This window comes from Eupeodes corollae, chromosome 3 (genome assembly GCF_945859685.1).
Source record: "Eupeodes corollae chromosome 3, idEupCoro1.1, whole genome shotgun sequence".
Lineage (NCBI taxonomy): Eukaryota > Metazoa > Arthropoda > Insecta > Diptera > Syrphidae > Eupeodes > Eupeodes corollae.
The window spans coordinates 120,801,052-120,824,459 of record NC_079149.1 but is presented as its reverse complement, the minus strand read 5'-3'; the positions used below and the strand labels follow the sequence as shown (position 1 = coordinate 120,824,459).

Sequence of the window (23,408 nt, the reverse complement as noted above, 5' to 3'; positions counted from 1 at the left end):
TCTAACCCTTGATTTTTTTCTTTCAGTACCTTGAATTTCAACAAACAGCCTTTATTGGTTGGAGGCCTTTCGACAGCTGATCCTGTTCTAGAACGACCTGGGCAGATACACACCGATGATCTAGTTGGATGTGTCCACAGTGTATCTATTAATGGACGTCTTTTGAATATGAGCAGTCCTCTGAAGCAACGAGGAGTTCGTCCCACCTGTAATCGCAACAACAATGGTGGACCATGTCAGCAGGGTCTTCCATCCGATCCAGCTCTGTCACTTTGTGGAACCTTCGGAATCTGCATGGATCGATGGCATACGGCTATGTGTCAATGTGGGGGAAATCTCCTTTCTCCTGATTGCTATAGCTCTCTCGAACCAATTTCGATCTCCGATGGAGGTTTTGTGGAATTTAAAATTTCCGAGAAACATAGAAGAATGCAGCTATTGGACAATTTGTATGGAGGAAATAACGTTTGGACCTATGACGTTGAGTCTCGAAGACGTCGCTTCACTGTGAACAATGACAACATCACATCCATGGCTCAGATCGGTGATCCACCAAAAACTCTAAGCTTAGTCTTTAGAACAGTTCAGATGAACGGAATCATTCTTTTCGCTGCTACCAACAAACACTTCACCTCGGTTGAACTAAGATCTGGCAAACTTGTGTATACCTCAAGACAGAGAACCTCAGTTAATATGACAGTTCAAGAACCAGAAAGCTTATCCGATGGCAAGTGGCATAACTTAACACTGCACGCCTCTAATCGGGTGCTGCGAATCCTCATTGATGGCCAGAAAGTTGCAGACGAATTGGATTCCGCTGGTGTGCATGACTTCCTTGACCCGTATTTAACAGTTCTATCAGTGGGTGGAATTAGACGGGAATTCCTGCAGCAAGAGACTATGCCTGCCAGCTTTGAAGGTTGTCTGGCCAACTTTACCATCAACAACGAAGTCCAGCCCTTCAATGGTTCAGGCAGTGTTTTCAATGAAGTTCTCTCGAGAGGAAAAGTCTTCCAGGGATGTGTAGGAGTTCTTGGAATCGGAGCAGCTCAAGTTGCAGATCCTCTGAGCATTGGCATCACTTTGGTTATTGTCTTCTTTGTTATTCTTCTGGTGGCCATCTTGGTATCTTTTGTGGTGTTTCGATTCCGAAAACAACAGAAGGAGAAGAGTGGTGGTCCTGGTGGAGCACCAGGTCTTCAGAGCAAACAAAATGGAGGATCAACTATGCTTGGTAGCTCCGGACTCGGTGGTAATAATGGTGACTGTGTAATGGCCAGAGGTCTACACTCCAACGATCCCAGCGTAGGGTATCATGGAGACAACGGAGATCTGATTCGAGGTGTTGGTGGGCATCACATGGTTGGGCCAGAGCTAATATCGAAGAAATACAAAGAGCGTGAGATTGGTCCCGGGGAGCATCAGCGACCACAAAGACCTGATATCATAGAACGTGAAGTTGTTAGCAAGAGTCCACCCCTCCGAGATGAGCATCATCCTCCAATACCACCACCAAGCCAATCACACCATCCTCACGACCATCCTGGATCAGTGGATCTTGGTTCCGAGTTTCCGGAACACTATGATCTTGAAAATGCCAGCTCCATAGCTCCCTCTGACATCGATATTGTGTACCATTACAAGGGCTATCGGGAAGCGGGTGGGGTAAGAAAATACAAGGCAACTCCACCGCCTGTAGCATCTTACACGCACCACAAGCACCAAGCATCTCCAGCACAACAACAACACAGACATTCTCCTCACCATGGAGGCCCTTACGCACCCAGAGTTCCACCACAAGCTAGTCAGCCTCCACCGTCCAGCACACCACGTCCCCATCAGAGCACTCCATTGGCGAGGCTATCACCCAGCTCCGAACTGAGCTCCCAACAGCCACGCATCCTTACGTTACACGACATCTCAGGGAAACCTCTTCAGAGTGCTCTGCTAGCAACAACTTCCAGCTCAGGTGGAGTTGGTAAGGATGCTCTTCACAGCAACAGCGAGAGAAGTCTCAATAGTCCTGTAATGTCACAACTCTCTGGACAGAGTTCCAGTGCTAGCCGCCAAAAGCCGGTGGTGCAACCTCAGTCAACTCCACAGGCCCCTATGGGCCTCACAGCCGAAGAAATCGAACGTTTGAACGTGCGACCGAGAACATCCAGTCTTGTGTCGACGCTGGATGCAGTGTCCAGCAGCAGTGAGGCTCCTCGTGTGCCTGGTGGTGCCCATCACCTCTCCCTCGGAGTGCATCATTCAGCCGATGTCGATGCCCACAGTTCCACATCAACGGACGAGAGTGGCAACGACAGCTTCACATGCTCTGAAATCGAGTATGACAACAACAGCATCAGTGGAGATAAATACACAAAGAGTGGTGGTGAAGATGATCGCCGTGGCAACGAAAGTGTCACAAACTCCAACAAAGCACCACCCATGCCGCCACCCTCCTACGATGGATTCGATTCCTCGTTCCGAGGCTCCCTCAGTACTCTAGTCGCTTCCGATGATGACCTATCCACGCACATGGGTGGCATCTACCGTCAGCCAAATGGTGCTGCCTCCCCATCCACAACTACCCTCGGATGGGACTACCTCCTTAATTGGGGTCCAAATTTTGAAAGTCTGATGGGTGTCTTCAAGGACATTGCTGAGCTTCCCGACTCGGTGGGAGAACATCATCCGCCATCACTCAGGATACCAGCCAGTGTACAAAAAGCCTCCGAAGAATATGTATAGGTGTAGATTTAGATGCTGCCAACATCAAGGTTTATGTATATAGAAGAACGAAATTATTTTTACTTTAATAAACACACAAGCTGTTTTGTATTATTCTAGATTAGAACCATATTAATGTAGTTTTAACATAGACATCAACCCAATTGTTGATAATATTTTTCATTAAAAAATTTGTCTAATAATTTTTTGGGCTTCCATTGACAAATCCTAAACAAAAACACACAACGAACAAAATAAAAAGACATCCTAATAATATTTTTGTCTTAATTAAACTTTAATTCATAGTTTATAAATACAACAAAGTAATACTTTATTGTGAATAACCTTGTATCAAGGTTCGAATCCTAAATACAATAAAATTAACAATAGATTACCACAATGTTTAAGGTTTGTGCATCTGATAGTTTTTGTATTTTAATTTTTCTTATAAGAATAATTATTTTTAATTTTTGTTTTAAATCATATTTTTCTCCAAAGTGGCATGAGAAGTATTCGAATTAATAAAAACAAATTAAATTAAATAGCTAACACCTCATTAAAGTTAGTTTCTTAGGATACATATATTATTTTACTTTTATTTTGTTAAAATCACAGACTAAAATTTCCCGTGTGCTATATTAAATATAAAACATATTAACAAAAAAGGAAAAACTAAATATTTAAACAAAAATCTTGCCATAAGATTTACAAATATGTAAATTTTCGAGATGCAAATTAACTTTGTGTATAAATTAAATAATTTTTTGGAAAAAAATTCAATCAACAATTTGAAAAACATACAAAATACGAAACGGTAAATTTAAGTTAGATTTTGTTGAATGTAATAATAGATTTTATTTTTAAGTAGTTCACTATAAATTTTATAAATAAACAAAAAACAAAAAATAATGTTTTTTTTTAAATTAAGTTACGAAATAATAAATTGTATTAAAAATGAAAAAAAATAGAAAAAGGATCAAATGTTATCCTAAAGCCTGAGTCTTAAATTTTTAATAATATAAAACAAAATGTGTTAAATAAATTAGGTTGAAAATAATAGTTTTTGTTTATGTAGAAATCAAAATTTTAATGTTTAATTTTAAATTAGTTTTAGTTATTATTTTTTTAATTTTAATTTTAGTTTTGATAAAATCAAATTACTAGGAAATAAAAGTTTTTTATACGAAAAGAAAAAACACTGTTTGTTGCATTTTTATTTTTCATGTGCTTTAAATGAGGGTTTTACCTTCAAATGAAAAGAATTACGGCGGCGGCACAGCGGCGAGAGGGTTTGAAATTTACTTTTAATATTTTAAGTTATGCGAATTTAGTAACTAAGTATACCTGACAAAAAAATAAAGCATTTAAGTTGGATATAGCTTTTATTTACCATAGTAATCATGACACCAATTAATGAGAATCAACGAGAACGAAGTTTCGTACTAAATTATTTGAACATTTATTTTACCTTTTCATTGTGCATAAATAAAACTTTAAAAATTTAATTTAAATTTGGCTGCCAGCCAGGCGTTACTATAGACAGTTTCTAAATTAAAAGTACTGTGGTTGGTCTGTTCTGTAGGTCAAAGGGGTTTTTACTCCATCTTTCCAGAACCAGCCAGAACATTTACACTTATGTGTAAGTTGGACGGACGTTACACATTGCACAATGCACATATCAAAATGCAAATGTGTTAAAATTAAAGACGTGAAAAACGACACATGTCAAAAGTTACAGCTGCCGAAAGTATGAGATGTCAGGTAACAAAAGTGAAGAAGCAAAATTAGTTTACCAACTTTTTATAATCTTAAATTATAAAGTTTTATAAAAATTGTTTGATTTTATTAAATTACAACTAAATAGAAGACTTTTTTAGAACACTGTGCTTACAAAAGAAAAAAGAAAATTTCATAAAAAAAGCTAGAAACATTTTCGTTGTTTGAGTCAACAGTTTGGTTTTGATTCTAAATGATTAAGTATTTTTTAGTACCCGCACTAGTCGAACTACAAACGTCCAGATTTGAATAAATATAACTCTGTTATGTTTATAAACTTTATTAAATGAGAATAATTAAGGAAAAGTTAATACAGTTGTTAACTGAGAGTAGACTTATTAATTTTGTTGGAAATCGAAGAAGAAAAACTTAATAATTTTATAAACACCAACTATAAGCCCAACAAACAATTTCAAAAATTTCCGGAAACCCAATTCGGTAAATCAATTAAAATAATTTATTACATTCAAATTAAATTTCGCCATCAAAAAAACGTTTTTCATATAAGATTAATTCATTAGCAGAATAAGGAAAACAATTCAAAACAACAACAAAAATATATTGAACGTGTGGCACCACAAATCTAATCCCATGTTATAATCTCTGCAATCGTTAACCAAAACAAAAAAACTTATTACTTTCACCGATACTGCCGTATATAGTACCTCTAGCAGACATCCTTTGCTCTCTACACGCGCCATGGCCGCCACTGCCGCCTCATAAAACCGGATGACCAAACTACACAAAACACGAACATTCATTCGAGTTTAAAAATCCTTAAGACGAAAGGATAACATTCTGAGAATACACTAATGGTGGTGGCAAGGTGCGGAGCAGTGCAGTGATATGGGTGAAAGAAAAGTCTCACAGGCAAAGGCTCACAAGAAAATTATACTTTCACTTCAACAACTTTCACCAGTTGTTGGCTTCGCGGCGGCAGCATTGAAATTTATAATTCCTGTTATCAGCCCAAACCAGGTCATTTAGAATGAAACACTTGTGAGCAATACATAGGCAAGACATAGGCTAGGCTAGGTACCCAACATCCTTAAGACCACAAAAACCACAACAATTCAACAGGAGGGACATGTGCCACAGCACAGCATGTGCGGTTTGCGAAACCTGCGCATAGTGTCCACTCAAAAACTAATGAGGAAAAGCTCTCTTGCCTCGATTACCGATTCACAATTGGTCATCACTACCAAATGGCTATACAAAAAGCTTGGGAATCCTCGCCACCAATTCAGTCATGAGTTTTTCCTAGTTCGGTTCGGTCGTATCAGTTGTGCTCCTTGCAAAAGTTCTTCTTCCACATGCACTTGTTATAGTTGCATAATTATTATTTGCACCCCGAAGTTAAATACAAATTATGTTTTTTCGCCGAATGTTCACGCGAAAGGATACGGAATCCGTCGAGAACGATAACTGTCCATCTTCATCGGCGGCAGCGGCAATGCCACAACAACGTCATGTACTCTCTTCCACACCTCGCATGGCGAGGAAGAACCAGCAACACCTCTCGTCAGCCGGCTCGCATCGACCCGGTTCAGTGTTGCAGCTGACTCCGCTGTGGGAGTACATTCTACGGACACGCACCCTTCCCGACGACGTCTGTCCGAAGGAAATGTTCAACGAGTTCTTAGAGCGTTTACGTGACGCTGAGTGGCAAGTGCGGCAACATGCTCTGCGAGTGCTCGTTGATGTGCTGGTTGTGATGGGTCCCAAGGCAGATGCTTACATGGATCCGTTGGTGTCGCAGTTGGTGGAGAACTTAGGGCATCAGGCTCCTACCGTCCGGAAAGGAGCCCTTGACTGCCTGAGGGTCTATCTAGCCGAAACAGACATGCCAGAGACTGTTCTGCTGCAGATTCTGGACATTGGACTGAATCAGAAGATCACAAATGAGCCATTTGGTGGACGTTTAACATGCGGTGTTATGCTATCCTTACCTGCTTTGGTTCAATCCACTCTGCACACTACAAAGAGGAACTACATCCTTCGAACAACTATCGATATGCTGGTTGAGAAAATGGGTCAAGTGACTCATCAGGAAATCACGCTAAAAGTTCTAACCAAGATTCGGGAACTCATTGGAAATAGAGAATTCGCTGAGTACATGTCCCATGGAGCCTTCCGGGAGTTTGAACTGCTTTGCAGTGTCTATGGAGTTGGCGAGAGCAAGGAATTGAACTCGAGCACAAAGTCCTGGCGACTAATGCCCACATTGCAAGCAGAAGCCGATTCGAAGTCCCTCAATCAAACAGAGGGTTGTTGGAAGTTTTCAGACGAGGAAAAGATTTTAGAGTGTCCATCAAGTTCTTCCGCCATGTGCAGTGCTCCCAACAAGGAGAAGGTAATCTTAGAGACTGAAATCCAAATTAACGACGATACCCTCACCATGCGAATTCTCGAAGAAAAAGATGATTCTGAAGCTCCTGACACATATCCCAGCAGTGCTGAGGATGAAGTCATAAGTGGTCCACCAATGGAGACAACTGGTATCATTCAAGTTCTATCCGATAGTGAAGTTGAAGAAATCAATCGGAGAGCTGGTAATGATTATTTTGTTACGCCAGCGACTCCGCGGACTCCGAAAAGGGTTACATTTGGTGGTGAAATTGTCAAAATGCGAACTCCGGATAGTGATGCTACAGTGGTCAATGATGAGCCCAAAGCTTCCATTTCTCATGAAAACAATAAAACTAATCTTCTGAGTTTGGAAATCCCAAACGACAATACCAAACCAATTTCTGAAAATTCTCCAACCCAAAGTTATAAACATTCAAAGCAGGATTTAAGTGATAGCGCTGCAACTACCCCTGCGTCTTCAGCATCTCCACTAAGAAAACCACATCAGGAGCATCAGGAAAAAGAAGCTTCACCGAGATCGCCATTCAAACGACTCACTGTGAGTTCAGTCGATACTATTGTCAGTCCACGAGCTCCACATAAGGAAATCGAAGTACTTCACAATCTGCAAAGGGAACCATCCCCAGTCGCTAGAGCCCGCAGAGCCAGTATTCGGATGGATGATGAAGAAGTCGTAGAAAAAACCGAAAGGAGTGAATTACAACAGTCATCAAAGGATCAACTAAAACCGAAATCATGGGAGGAGTTGAATATTGTTGACGATGATGTTTTAATGGACTTGAGATCAGGGGTAAGTTACTGAGGTTTATATGTTTAATGTTGTCCTTTTGTTTATGGGCGGTTTCCGGTTGGGTGAATTCATTTATTATAATGCAATAGGATGTCATTAGGGATCGAGTCCTTGACATGAATTTGGTAAAGGTATAATTTATGTCTTACTAGGAGTAAAGTTACAAGGCCAAGGTTGTTAAACCAAAGTTGAAATTAACTTATGAAGTTATTATAGGATGTCTGAGCTTATTTATTTTTTGTTGCCATTAATTTTGGGGGTGATGTTAATAAATTATTCAGCAAGAAAGAAATGACAAAAACGTTTGAAATCATTACTTTAGTAAATGAAATTGTTCCATGTTAGCAACAACTTCGAAATTTGAAAACCTTTAAAGCCTTACCTGGAACTTTTTTCTTCGGCTTCTTTTTAAACTACAAATAATGCGTTGCATGTGACACAAAAAAAAACAGGTGCTGCTTATATCCTTCTTCCAAAAAGCCGCCGTTAAACTTGTATTTAGCTGATTAATCCAAATTGCAATATAAACTTAATACATACTTCATTCATCCCATATGTTGGTTTTTCCAAAAAACCTTAGGGTTTGAGAAATATCGTCAAATAAAAAGTTATCGTCAGAAACTGAAAATTCGAAATTTCTTAAAAAGAGTCTGATAAATGCTTATGGAATTTTCTCTAATTGTTTGTATTTAACTTGGCTTCTTTTAATATAAAAAAACATATATTTGTACTGCTCCCTATAGAACCGTTTTTTATTTTTAAATTTTTTCTTCACCTAATAAACTAATTTGCTTAGGCAGCCAAATCACGACACAAAATAACTGCGCAAACTGAAATTTTACTCAAGTCGGTTTGTGCAGAACACGATACAAGTGAACTGCACAGTTCTCAGTTTTAAAAAGTTTTCGTTTGTTGAACATGAGTTCAAAATTAGCTCTTATTAAATAAAGAAAAAAATGAAAACTCAGTGCAAAAAAAGCTTATAGGCTTTACTATCCCGTTGCTATATTCCGGGCTTTTTATTTTCCATAGAGCCGGATGTTCTTTATAAAGTTCGAGGAACTCGCTCCAGAACTTTTGTTCATCAGCCATTATAAAAAAAAGAACGTATACTGGCGTAAATAAATTTTTTATACCGAGCGGTTGTACAGTTTTTGAAATTCACGACACAAATAACTGCACAAATTTAAGACTTGAGCAAAAATATCAAAATTGTTTTAATTTTTACACAGTTAACTGCACAAACTGCTCAAACAACCCCATTCACAACACAACTAAACTGCATAAACCCCAGTTTGCTGACGCGTGTTTCGTGAAAGTTCATTGCGAACTTCTTCCATTTTATGGTCAGTTTAATCGACCCACTGAAGTGGCTATGCGGGCTATTGTGACTAAATTTCGTACCAAATTTACATTGTTGGACATCAAACCACTAACACTCTTACGTAGAGTGCGAACTGAAGAAAATATCGCAGCTGTATCGGCCAGTGTTAATGATCACCATTATCTATCGATTCGTCGCCGGCCGTTCGCAACTAGGGCTCTGTTACCCAACAAAATGGAAAATTTTAACTAAAGATTTAGGTCTGATGCCATTCAAAATACAGCTGGTGCAAGAATTGAATCTTGGAAAGTTCGCCGAAGATCCACTTTTTTACCGAAAAACTGTGTTTAGCGACGAAACTCATTTTTGGATCAACGGGTACGTATATAAGTGAGAGGCGAGTTCGATGAACATTTTAGTTCACGTCAGGGACCGGTCAATTAGTTGCTTCGATCGTGCAAATTAACGCCTTTAGATTATTATTTATGCGGATATATTAAAGCTCATGTCTATAACATAACACAACATTGAAGCATTTATTCGTGAGACACCCGCTAAAATGTTAAAAAGAGTATGTCAAAATTGGACTAAGCGGATGGACAATTTGAAGTCAAGGTCAACATTTGCATTTGTCTCTAGTATTATTGGTTCGTGACATATTTAGGGTTAACCTAAATGTTCAGCTTTATGGTAAAGAAAACACCCACTCAATTTTTATAAAAGTCCTTTCTGCATCTTACTGAATTATTATCTGTATTACACGAATTATTTGAAGTCGATATATCTACTGGTTCTTGAGCTATGGACGTCGAAAAAATCTCCCCGAACGCACGGTCGTACGAACATGCACGCTCAGACATCTCTCTAAAAATCTTTTCTTTTCGACTTAAGGGACCTTGAAACGTAAAAAATGTCAAAATTTTCAATTCGACAATTAGGACCGATTACAATAACTTCCTATGGGTAGTTAACTACATATTTGACGGTGTGTTTTCAGAATAGTTTTGTTTTTACATCCAGAGAAGAATATATTTATTGACAATCAATAAGTAAATTATATTGCATGAGTATAATAAGCTTTAGGACGCACTATTTTTCAGATCCATTTACCTTTTAACATATGTATCTACCATTAATTTAAACATTCTTAAAAATTATCCATAAAACAAAGAAGTGGATTTTCATTTTTCCCATTTCAGCTTATCGTGTTACGAAGTTGAAGTGTAATACAAAATGATCCAGAATTAGAAGGAAAAATATAATACCCCTCTTACACAACAACTTAACGTTTAAACTTATCATTTACAAGTCATATTTTTATAACCTAAAAAATGCATTGCAATAGTGTAATTAAAATTTAAACGCACTATACAAGTATCAACCTGCTCCTATATAGTATCTGCAATTAAAACCAGTACTTCAACACGTTTGTCCCTTTTGTCCTGTTTGTAAAAATGATTTCCAGAAAAAAAAACGACCCGCATGGACAAACCAGAGCAGGACTATGGGACTACCTATTGCCACGCGATTACAATTTATATATACTCGGATATGTATGTAAGTTACGACGACGCGACGATAAAACACCTTAGTGTTGCTGGTATTATGTTCATTTTAATTTTTGTTTGTCAAGATTTCCTACAGGATAACATTTGACCAGGAATTATTAGAGATTATACAAAATCTAGGCCAAATATAACAATAAAAGAAATATGACGGCGTATACACTATACATACCAAGTCAAAGTTACCATAACCTATAACCAAGAATATAATATTTAGTGAAAGGAGATGGACTCCTACCTTTTCCTTCTACCACCTATCAGCAAGCAATATGAATGTCCTTCGAAAGGAGCAAAATAATTATATTATATCGAAAGTAAAAATATACCTACCTAACTTACAGAAACAGAAGAAAGTCCTTGGGAATAGTAAAAATATATATAAATGTTGTGTAGTTATGTAGATTTCTCAAGACCTATGATACATATGCAGGGTTTTGTTTTGTAGTGTAGTGTTATATAGCGGCAAGCCTTAGTCAGTTTTTGGCGATTGACTTTATGTTGTTGTTGTTGTTTTTGTTGGGGATATTAAAGGGAATTACCATATATTTGTGTAACTGGGTTAAGTGAGGACCGAAATATGGGTTTCGAATGCAGCAGAATTTATTCAATTTTTCTGAAAGAGGAGTTCCAATTTGTATGTGCGGTGATTTCCAGAAAACAATCACGCAACAATTAAAGTAAAGTGATACAATCTGTCTTTGTCTGTATATAATCTTCAACATGAAGACTTTGAGCCTTTGTGGTCAACAAGAGAACCTGAATATGAACCACATTTCAAAATATGAATGATTCTCTCTAAGTTAATGAAAATTGAATTGTTTTTTTGAATGGATCTTAAAAGTCGTTGATTTCATTCTTTTTGTGTGTAGGTTTCAGTAAAATGTTATTAAGGGAAAGGAAAACCAACAGTACATAATTGCTTACATGATAAATGACAAAGTAAAAGTACTTCCGCTTTATTTATGTACATTATTTCCTTTCCCTTTTATTTCAAACATTAACATAATATAGGTCAAATTAGTAATATAGCTGATATCTGATAGCACTACAATGTTACATGTTTTTTTATGAAAATACGTGAAACTCGTAATTATTAAGCTTTGTCTAAATCATAATTAGAATTCATAGTTTATGAGTCAAGGAATACGCAATACTTTGAACTATTACTTTAGGTCTTTGAAATTGACAAAAATGCACTCTTGTCTTTATAATAATATAATAATAGAATAATCCACTCATTTATTGCTTGCTTTTGGTACATTGATTATAATTTGTATGAATTTTGCAGCTATGGCATTGCGGTTAGCAAATCAAAACATAAAATTTTCTAGGTATGAATGATAAACAAACATTAAAAATTAAAATTAAATAAATTTAAACAAATTCGGTTATAATTAACATCCTAAATGTATAAATGTTTTTCAAAAAGGAATAGAGTGATGCTTTTGATTCACTTGTACTATTTCTTGCAGATTTAGAGATTTTATTCCAAAGGTTGCATTTCTGAAGGCACACAAAACGGGACACACATATACTGAGCCAATATTCTTTTGCTTTTAAATCACATTTAAGCTAAGGACTTCAAATCTTGCTTTAAATGTTAAGGATATTTGACTGTAATTCAGTGAATCATTAAAAAAAGTTTTATTCCATAAGATTCAGAGTCAGTTGTGAGTAATGAATCGTGCTTTGTGATTTTCGAGCTTCCTCCATAAGAGCATCGCGTTCCAAATTTTCATAGCTTTGTATGATGTTGTAGAAAACCTCTTACCTTGCATAAAATTTGATGGGTTCGGCGATATTGTTTTCCCAGAGCTTTCCATATCGACATTCACCTTAGCTCATGAGTGCCATTCGTTTTGTCAGTCTGTCATCATGATAGGATAAGACCTTTAAAATGTAGCCTGCTTGTAATTCAAGAGTGCTAGTAAATATTTTTGGAATTCCTGTTTCCAGATACAAGGCATAGTTACGTGTTTTTAGGGGTAAATTAAAAAGTTTCTTCGAAAAACATCTGTTAAACTTTTCCATCTTCTCGTATTCGTGCCCCATACCTGGGCAGCATAGCAAATCGAACTTTTTATAACAGCATCAAATATTTTGTATTTCGTAGATAATTCAATTCGCTAGTTTGAAAATATGTTCTGGCTGGATTTAAAAAACTTTGTTAAGTTTTTGCTTTGATATTAACGTGATTTTAAAAATCGATTGTTTTATTAAAGTCACTCCCAGGTACTTATATTCATTAGTAATCTGTGGAGGGTTTTCATTTAAGTGCTGACTGTATGCAGTGTGGTTAGGTGCAGATCTCGAGAACACCATTATTTTTGATTTATCTACATTAATGACAGTCCCCATTTATCGCAATAACTTACTTTTAAGTCAGCAATGTGGAGACCTCCAGGTAGACGAGCTTACAAATCCAAATAGAAGACCACTTAAAAGGTATCCTTGTTTTACACCGGAGTCCGTTTCAAACCATTCCGGGTACGTTGAATCACATCAGTTAGCTGCTTTTGATTCGGAATACATTTCCTTTAAAATTCGGATGAACTGCGTAGATATACCTAACTGGGATAGTTTGTAGAAAATATATGGGCATTTCCACAGTATTTTTAACTTTCATGTTACCACAGTATATTAAGCCTTAGAAATGAATTGGCACTTTCTAAGTGGATAGATTTTCGTATCATGACTTATTTCAATTATATAATGTACTTTTGACTTGATTGGATTAAAATTTTTAATTAAAATTAATAAAAAAATAGGCTTATATAGGAAGTCAGCACAAATATAATGGTTGACGGTAGAACATTTTTTTCTGAAACCAGCTTGGAATTGGGTCAGGATATTTTTGGTTTTGACCCATGTCTGAAGCCTGTTAGCAAGTACACAACAAAACACTTTTGAGATGACGTTCTTAAACGATATGGCAATTTAATTTTCAACATTATTAATGTCTCCTTTTTTGTGAATAGGAAACGATGTAGGTACATCAGCATTAGAAAACACTTTATTGAAAAATGATTTAAGTTGTGAAATATAGGTTGGTGTGCGTTTTAGAAGTGTTGGTCTGGAATCCCATCTTCACCCGGGGCTGTACCATTTTTCGCTTAATGAAGAACAAGGTTTACTTCGTCCACTTCTATTTCACCATCTAATAACTCATCAGATAATAGAGGTTCAGCATACACTCTTGCCTTTATTTCAACAAAATTATTTTTTTCATGAAAAGATAATGACAATCATACGTAAGATCCTTTTTGTAACATTCACTTCGTTCTTTATTTGTGTGTGTGGAAATTGTGTTATAGATTGATTAAAGTTTAAAAAGGATCGGCTCATAAGGTCCTTGGCTATTTTATTTTAAGAAAACATAAAAACCCGATTTAAGAATTAAAGGAGTGTCTTCCATATAATACGTCATTTTAATTCTCCTGAAATATTTATATGGCCAATAAAAGTTGTTCCTTTCTAAGTATAGCTACCCTTACCTAACCTGACTAGTACAAACAGCCTACCTAGAAATTCTTGACCTTTTTTCAATTTGCCTTTCATTTGGTCAACTCATCAAACCGCCACAATGTGACATTTAATACTCTAGGTGTACAGGTATATGTATAGGTAGGCAAGGTATTGCACTTCGATGCAGTGTAGTTTGTTTTTAGAGAATAAGTTAAGAAATCGCGTGCTGGACACAAATTGAAAAACTCCAATTGCCCTAGTATATAATATTAGATGGAACTTTTGCATTCGATTATATGCAAATTTATAGATTTTAACAATAAAGAAACGTATGCCTATGCATGCTTAAGCTTGAAGGACAAAAGGCAAATTATTATTAATGAATCAGAAAATAAAATAGAAAAATTATTATTATTGAAAGGTGTGTCAATCAATGTAAAGAAAAAATATGTATTATTAGTAATATTTACATTTATTATGTAAAGTAATTTGAGTAATGATTAGAAACTTTGAAGAGATTTATAAATTAAATTTTGTTGAGTTATTTCTATATGAATTTTCAACAATATACTGTAAAAATTCACCTTGATTGAGGGTCATAATTAAATTTAATATCATAACCAAAAACTTCAATCAATTCAACCAAAGGGAAATATAAAATAGAAAGTCGTTATAACGGTTTATTTTTAAATTACATTTTAATATATATTTAGTATGTTGTTATTTAGTGTTTTCTATACGAATTTTCAACAATATACTGTAAAAATTCACCTTGATTGAGGGTCATAATTAAATTTAATATCATAACCAAAAACTTCAATCAATTCAACCAAAGGGAAATATAAAATAGAAAGTCGTTATAACGGTTTATTTTTAAATTACATTTTAATATATATTTAGTATGTTGTTATTTAGTGTTTTCTATACGAATTTTCAACAATATACTGTAAAAATTCACCTTGATTGAGGGTCATAATTAAATTTAATATCATAACCAAAAACTTCAATCAATTCAACCAAAGGGAAATATAAAATAGAAAGTCGTTATAACGGTTTATTTTTAAATTACATTTTAATATATATTAAGTATGTTGTTATTAAGTGTTTATAAACAAACGTTTTACATTTGAATTTCGTTACAAATGTTGGCCGGTTTTTAAAATAAGTGATTTTCAATAAGTCCATTGTCTTGTTAAAAGCACTTGTCATGGAAATCAAGCTCTGGCATTTTGGGTTAAAAAAAAGTTGGATATCATCTCACGGTAGTGCTCACCATTCAAAAATACGTTACAATTCACATCATATTTGAAAAAGTACGGACCAATGATGCCACCAGCCCATAAAGCGCAACAAATGTGACTTTTTCGTAGCTTTTGCAATGCTTCTGGCTGATATTCACTCTAAAATTGACAATTTTGCTTATTAATGTACCCGTTAAGCCTAATCACCAAAAATTTTACGTTGCAGTAGGTCGTTCGGCTTCAATTCTTGCACCAGCAGCTCTATTTTGAAAGGCATTGCACCTAAATCCTTCCGCAAAATTTTGATGTTGTTGAGTAACATAGGTTGATAGTCATCATTAACATTGGCTGATACAGCTGCGATATTTTCTTGAATTCGCACTCTTCGTAAGCGTGTTGGTGCTTTAATGTCCAACAATGTACATTTGGTGTGAAATTTAATCACAATAGCCCGAATAGCCACTTCAGTGGGTCGATTAAACTGACCATAAAATGGAAGAAGGGCGCGGTGAATTTTCTTGACAGAGCACGCATTTTGATAGCAAAATTCAATAATTTCAACCGTTGTTCGTTTGTAAGACGATTCATGGTTAAATTATAGACCAAGCCAAAGATGTTTGACGGTGAAACAAAACACAAAATGTGTGTCAGCTGTTTATATCAGTGTTGCCAAAAAGATAATTTCTAAAAAATCACCCTTTATTTAAAAAAAAAAAATCAAATAAATCTAAACAAAATATTACTAAAAGTTGGTAAAAATTTAAGGTTAAGTAATTTTCGACTCAAATATCCTTTCAAAAATTTTAGATTATGGCTTTGAAGAATTTTTGTTTTATAAGAAATATTGTTTTCAACATTCGGTAAAATTTTGAAAAAATTCGGAGTGACAGTTTTTTTTACAAAAAATAAAAACCAAAAAAAAAACAATACTTACAAACAATACAAAAGTTGGTATAAATTTACTTTCGAATCAAATATCTTTTTAAAACTTAAAAACATTGGCTTCAAACTATTTTTGTCTTACAGAAAATATTATTTTCGACTTTCAGCAAATTTTTTTCATTTAAACATTCAGTTTTTTCATACAAAATTAAAATCTATTAAATGTTATTTGGTTTTCGATATCTCGTGAATAAAACAAGACTTTAAATTAATTTAATTCATCTAATTTGCATTTGTTTATATAAGAAATGTAAACTTTTAAGAAATGCTACCGAAATTTCTTAAAATTGGTTTTCGACTAAAAATCTCGTTATCAAAAATATATTTTGAAAGCAAACTATTTCAAAGCACGAAAACCGACAGTCGGATGGAAAGTTATCAGTGTTGGTCGCATCCCAGCCTCTTTTTGTTTTTAAAACTGCAATAATCCTGAGGCTAAAATCCTTTTATTACAATATGATTTGACGGAAAAATGTTAGAACATTTTTTATTTGACAACATTTTTTTAAAAAAGAGCTTTCAAAAACTTCAAACAAAATTGAATTTTCTAAATTTTTAATGAAGATATTGAAGACTTTGGTTCAAAATGGTTACTTTTTTACTTAAAAAAAATCATTTAAATTTTTTGCATGAGTTCATAAATATTTAAGAAGTTAGATGTCGTTCTGTTATAAGTGACCTAATTATATTTCTAATTGAATCCTTAGAATTCAAATCACTTCACTTCAAGATTAAAAACAAAAACTAGAACATGCGAGCTTGGCCTACATTATATTTCTCCTTCATGACTTCTTCAAAAACAATTTTATCTCATACTTTTAAAATCTGTTGCATACCAAAATTTATTACAAACAAATACGCAAACCCCCAATCCACTATCAGTATCAGAATATAAGGAAAAAGGAACAAATTGCGATAAAATATTCCAGGAGCAATTTGCACATTTCCCAGTACCACACTTCCTTTTTAATTCTTCTGTTTTTCTGAATATTTTTATTTATTTTTAACCAGGGGTTGAGTTATTTTAGTGGTCTGGCCGGCCGATGGAGCCTCTATTGAGAAGACTATGTTAGTAGGTCATGCATGTTTTATGAAGTACTAAAAGTACTATACAAAACCCCAATCTCCTTTCGACTGCTCATGCTATTATAAAGATGTTTTTTTAGCCAACTTGACTATACTCTTTAATATAGAAAATAGTTTATCCCATTCTTAAGTTTATTTGCGTTATTTCAACATTAATGAATATTATTGCATTTATGAACGTTTACTTTTTGTACTTAATTTATTTGTGTTTTTAATTTTTGTGTTGCTCAATAATATGGTAAACATTTTTTGGCAATTTCGTGATTCCATGATATTAACCCCGTTTTTGAAAAGTATTTTTTTTCTCTCTTAAATCAAAAGTAAATCTGAAGGTGAAGGGAGGAATTTTATCGGCAACGACGACGCGACGGTGGTAATAATAATTGTGCGTACTTTCGCTAGTTTTTTTTTACTATCCAAGTACATAGGGTCACATTTGGAGGCTAAAATTTAGGTCAAATTGACCATACATATTTATAGGATAGTAAGAGAAATGAAATAATAATTGTTTTAAGGTCAAAACTTTTAGTTTACATAGTTTTGCAATTGAGTGTCGTTAATTTGTCAGGATTTATGAAAAATGTAGTTAGTACATGGAAATCAGCTTTTAGGAATTTTTTAAAAGGAATAGAGTTTACACGAAGAGTTTTAAAATTTACAAACTATTTTTAAAAATCATCACTTCTTCAATATTAGGGTAAACATTTACATTTAAACATAACTTGGAAACACAATTCCATCAATAAGTGAAATATTTTAATTAAACAATTACAAAATTCTACCTGATCACTTTTCCTTTTACAAAAAAGATCCTAATTGCTTCTGAGATCCTAATTATGTAGTTCCGAGAAAAAGGAATAACTAACAAAGTGGTGGTTTATTTACATATCTCATTATAAAAGCCTAAAACAGTGTTAAAACTATTTGTAGTTTAAATTCAACTGTTAATTGTTCAACATCTCCATAATTTTTTGAAAATAAAAATAAAATGGTGGACGGTAAAATTACTCAAAACCAATCAAAATGTGTTACAATTGATTTTAATTATTTTCCTAAAATATCCCTCGAAATACTTTATAGTAAATTAAAAAAAGTTTATGATCCGCAAAACCTTTCAGTATTTATCAAAGAAACTTTAGTAACTAAAAACGAATACAAAGGCAACTTTGAAGTTACAATTCGAAAAATTAAAAATTGTTCACAGTATGGAGATCATAATCGAATAGTCATAATATTGTTGGATTATAAACCTGATCAGATAGGATTGGGATTTTTGTCACAAAAAAAAACCGTCGGATTCTTCATCAGAAGACGAAGATTGCCTTTGTGCACAAACAATAAACAGAGAAAAAAAAGAAATCCTTCATTATGTGTCACTAATGTCAGAATTCGGTTTAGAAGATACGGATTCCGATTCGGAATCTGAGTCAGATGATTCCAGTGACGATGTGTCTGAATCGGAATCCGATGATGAAGAACCTAAAATAGAACCAATAGAAACTAAGGAACCAAATGAAAGAAAAAATGGAGAACATTTGTCCAAATCAAAAACTAATTCAGAAGCTAAGAGAGACAAAGAAGAAGAAGACGGTAAAATAAACGACTCCGAATCTGACTCTGAAACCGAGTTCGAAATGAAAATAGAACCAATGGAATTTAAGAAACCAATTTCAAATGAAAGCAAAGATGGAGAACATTTGTCCGAATCAAAAACTAATTCAGGAGCTAGGAGAGACAAAGAAGAAGAAGACGATGAAACAACTGACTCCGAATCTGAGTTTGAAACCGAGTTCGACGAAGAACTGTATTTAAAAGCTCTTCAAAATAAAAAATTTGAATTATATGCTATCAGCGAAAAAGAAGACGAAGATAACGATTCGGAGTTTGACTTGGAATCAATTGCCAAGCTTCAATTGGAAGACGCACTCAATAATACGGATGCTGATTCAGATACCAGTGAAGATAAAGAATTTGAGCTCAAATCAATGGAAATAAAGGGTTCAAGTTCAAATAGAAACGAAGAAGATAGCGCAAATAAGTTAGATGAAGAAATGAAGAACAAAGATAATTCTAAAGATGATTCTGATTCTGATTCAGATGAAGAATCCGATTCTGATTCAGATGAAGATTCCGATTCTGATTCAGATGAAGAATCCGACTCTGACTCGGATTCCGAATCCGAATGTGACTCTGATTCAGAATCAGATGAAGAATCCAAACCAACTGCTGCCCTTGTAACGTATTACGATAAATATTTTAAACAAAGTATTACCATTAAACTGAGATACGCGAGTACATAAATACTAAAAATCACAAGAAACACGCCTTTAACTTAATGTTATCAATACAATTTTTTTAAGGAAATGTTATATTCATTTAAATAAAACTTGTACTCAATTTGGCTGTTTATTTATTGTTGGAAGGACAGCTGTTGGAAAAGAATTTTCCAAAATAAGCTTTTTGTAAGTAACTGTTACTTTTGAATCTGTCTTTTTTTTTGTTGGAAAAGGATTTTCCAAAAATAGGTTTTTGTATGCAAATGTCACTTTTAAAAGTGTAATTTTTTGATTTGTGAGTCAAAACTACTTCACTACTAAAAATGAAATGATACACTCTTAAACAACGAACTGACATTGTTTGAATTCACTACAAAGAAGTAAAAACATTTATAGCAGTTGTTCGTCTCTCAAAGAGATCATCACAACTGACCACCAAGTTCTTGTGATTCAAAACTTTAAGACTTGTTTCTTTAAGGCTACGTTAAAGAAAAGTTCTATAGGAACCAATGCTCTACAATTGTGTTAAGTCTTTGAAGATGCAATTTGAAAAATATTTGACGAAATACTGCCGTAAATGTGCCAACCGTTGATGGAAAATTCCATGAAAACGATATAATAATGCAACTGCAGCCAGATGCTTGGCTAATATCGTTTCTAATTGTTTAATGACATGCTTTCCTTCTTGCAATGAAGTAAACATCCATTGATTTCCTTAAAAAAAACTAGCTTTTTCTATACAACAAAGTCAACCTATTGGAAACCATCCAGATGCACAAAACTAATCGTCCTGTGCTCAAACTGTCTTTTTATTGAAGGCTAGAACATCAATAGTCACTTCTCGTGATAGTTGTAGACAACTTGCATCTGACCTTCTGAATTGGCTAAGATAGTGACATCTACTACCAAAATATTGTCCCTTGTTGAGAAGGTTTAACATAAATACAAGCGCAATTATCTTCCAACATCTCGCTTTCTGAGGGAGCAGCTAGATGGCATTCTTTTAAACTCCACTGAGATTGTAGCTAAAAACTAGTTACTGACCTAAGTTCTTACAAACTTATGTTTGTGAGGCAGGCCCAAATCTTTTCGTCAGATAAGATTACCATTTAATTACTCTTAATCTAATCTTTCGTCTTAATCAAAGGCAATGAAAGAAAAACAGTAAAACCTAAAATCTACGTCTTAAATTGTCCTTATATTCATCCACGTGCTTCAACCTAACTCTTAAATATTTAACTAATTGCATTATAAAGAAAAAAAAATCTCCACACTTATAAAAGTAGCATTAAACTTTATTCGAATTCTAGCATCAAACTTATAATAACGACAAACACTTAAAATCAATTGACAACAAGCTGTCATTCGACCTTAATGCGACACAAGCACGATAAGTAAATAAACAGACAACAACAAAATTAAAAAAAAACTCAAAGTAAGTTGAATAAAGATATGAAAAGGTTGTAAATAGAGGGACTATTCCACTATGGCACTACAAGGGTTATTTAGGGACACTATAAAACATTCTATTCTGTTCAGTCCAACAAACTTCAAGGTTATACACTTTTTTTTGGTTGTGAATACCTATGTATTTTACACTGTCTGCTATATATAGAAGGTAGGTTTATAAAGGGTGTTTTCCTTTAAGAGGTATAGAAATTAAGTTGGCAACACTATTTTAAAAATTGCGACCTGTCAAATTATTTATTTATTTAATTATGGCATTTCTGATCGATGCGTAAAAATCATGGTTCTGTTTGGAATACGTATTGCCCACTATGTCCATAGTCCATTTTACGGTCAATTAGCTCTTTGTTATGTTTTATGCGCTGGTGGAATAATTGGTCCGTACGTCTTTCGAGCCATGGTGACCAGAACGTCGGCACGATTACTGACTTATTCTTTCATCAGTAGAATAAACACATCATGATGTGCAGGTGCTTTGGTTTTAACATGACTTGAAGGCAAAGTTTGACAAACGCGGACCCGTTAATTGTCCCCAAATTGTGCTATTTAACGATGCGTTACAGAAATCACATTTTAATTGAAGTGCTTAAAGATTACTCTTCGAATAAAGTAAACTTCATGTCAGTTTAAAAGAATCACATTTGTTTTACTTTCTTTCAAAGTTCGATATTTCTAAAAAACACCCTTTAGATTAAACTACAAGTCGGTATCCTTAAGAAAGTTGTCTTCATCAAAGCAAAGAATTGATAGTATAAAGTTGGTATAGTCCTACATCAAGAGGAGGGAATCGATCTTGGGGGAACATATTTACCTAGAGTCCAAGAGAAAGACAAAAACAACCCTTGATGTTATTTGTTGCTTTTAGTTGAAGTTGTTACCTTCATCCACTTTAAATGAATTATTAAAAATCAATTTCAAGCGTTGCATTTTTATTTTTGTTAGGTTTTTGCTGTCATCATGTTTATAAAATGTCAACAAAGAGCAGTCTAAGAAATCACTTTCAATAATTGACTTTACCGGCGACGCGACTTGACGATGTGCACAGTTCTTCTACGTTATTGTAAAGGAGCAAGTCGAAGATCAAAAAATTATTCATTTACATACATATACTGGCTGTACCTTGATTTATGAAAACGTACTTAAAAATTTGACTCATAGTGCTATGGATATAAGCAAGGATATGATATACTGCCCCTTTTAATTCAGCAAATTGCATGTAAAAGAGGTCAAAACTGCAATTTTAAATCAGGTGTAGCTAGAGATACATTTGTGTGTATGCATATTCATATTTTTCACGTTTCAAAAATATAATATAATAGTTGAAGTGAATTTGTATGTTGATGACAGACTAACAAGGGTTTGTTAACATTTTGATTTTTTAATATTTATTTTTAGTGAATCTCAGACTGTCTTCGAGGTTTCAATTCATATTAAATGAGAAAGAAATTAGTATAGGAACCTATGTGTGTACATACGAATGGTTGCAAACAAATTTCATAGAAAATTAGTATAAATTATTCAAAAATCGATTGTCTAAACTGTCTTCGATTTGAAAATGAATTGAATGCGTTTCCAACTATAATAATTGGCAACGAATACAATTTGAAATAGGTTAAATTTTAGTTGTACGTTAGGATTGATTTAAGATAGTAACCTACTTGAAGAATAAATTGTATGATGTCGTATAGGTGTACACGTGCTTGCGTTGCTCCGATCAATTTTAAGAAACAATTTCTGAACTTATTTCCTACATTTATTTTATTTTTCAAGTTTATAAGCAATAATTAAGTTTAAAAAATAAATTAAGAAAAAATATCTCGTCAAAATATTTTTTGTGGACATATATGATGATAAATAACATCAAGCTAAATGTTTTATGTTTTAAAATGTCACTGTCAACTTAAAAATTAAAAACCAAAAATTCATTGGTAACATTGTGAGAATCCTCATCTACATCATGAAATCAAATAACTCAAAATTTAATTCGTCAACAAAATTTAAAGTCTTAAATAGACGGCAGGATACATTTCGTGTAAGTATAAACATGTATGAATGTTTTATATTTTGCTCTAAAAGCGAAATAATGCATAGTTGAATATTGCTAATTTTGTTTACATTATAAGCGAGTTCTTAAAATTTATAACTTGGATAATAACTCTAACGATTTCTAAAAAAAAAAAGCTGGGAAGCAACCCACACTGATACTTTCCCATACCGCCTGTCGATTTATCTTGCTCAAAAGTTTGTAGGTTTTCGTGCTGGGTTAAAAAAGTTGTCAGTTGAATTATTCTTAAAAAAATTTAAGTTATTTACAATATTTTCCATAAAAAGAAAAAGTTTAGTTTGAAAATCTTTTTTTGTTAAATAGATGTTTAGTCGAAAACAAAT

General features: G+C 34.0%; 2 protein-coding genes across 2 annotated transcripts in view; both read left to right on the top strand.

Moving 5' to 3' along the window:
- LOC129952912 (cadherin-related tumor suppressor) overlaps nucleotides 1-3,683 on the top strand; it is a 257,350-nt gene extending 253,667 nt beyond the window's left edge. The window contains exon 9 of the mRNA XM_056065884.1: nucleotides 27-3,683. Within this exon, the coding sequence (XP_055921859.1) occupies nucleotides 27-2,739 (2,713 nt within the window). The 3' untranslated portion in view covers nucleotides 2,740-3,683. The remainder of the gene's footprint in view (nucleotides 1-26) is intronic.
- Nucleotides 3,684-5,760: 2,077 nt separating this feature from the next.
- Nucleotides 5,761-23,408, top strand: part of LOC129949014 (uncharacterized) — a 42,095-nt gene continuing 24,447 nt past the window's right edge. Inside the window, exon 1 of the mRNA XM_056060205.1 lies at nucleotides 5,761-7,654. Coding sequence (XP_055916180.1) covers nucleotides 5,864-7,654 — 1,791 coding nt within the window. The 5' untranslated portion in view covers nucleotides 5,761-5,863. The remainder of the gene's footprint in view (nucleotides 7,655-23,408) is intronic.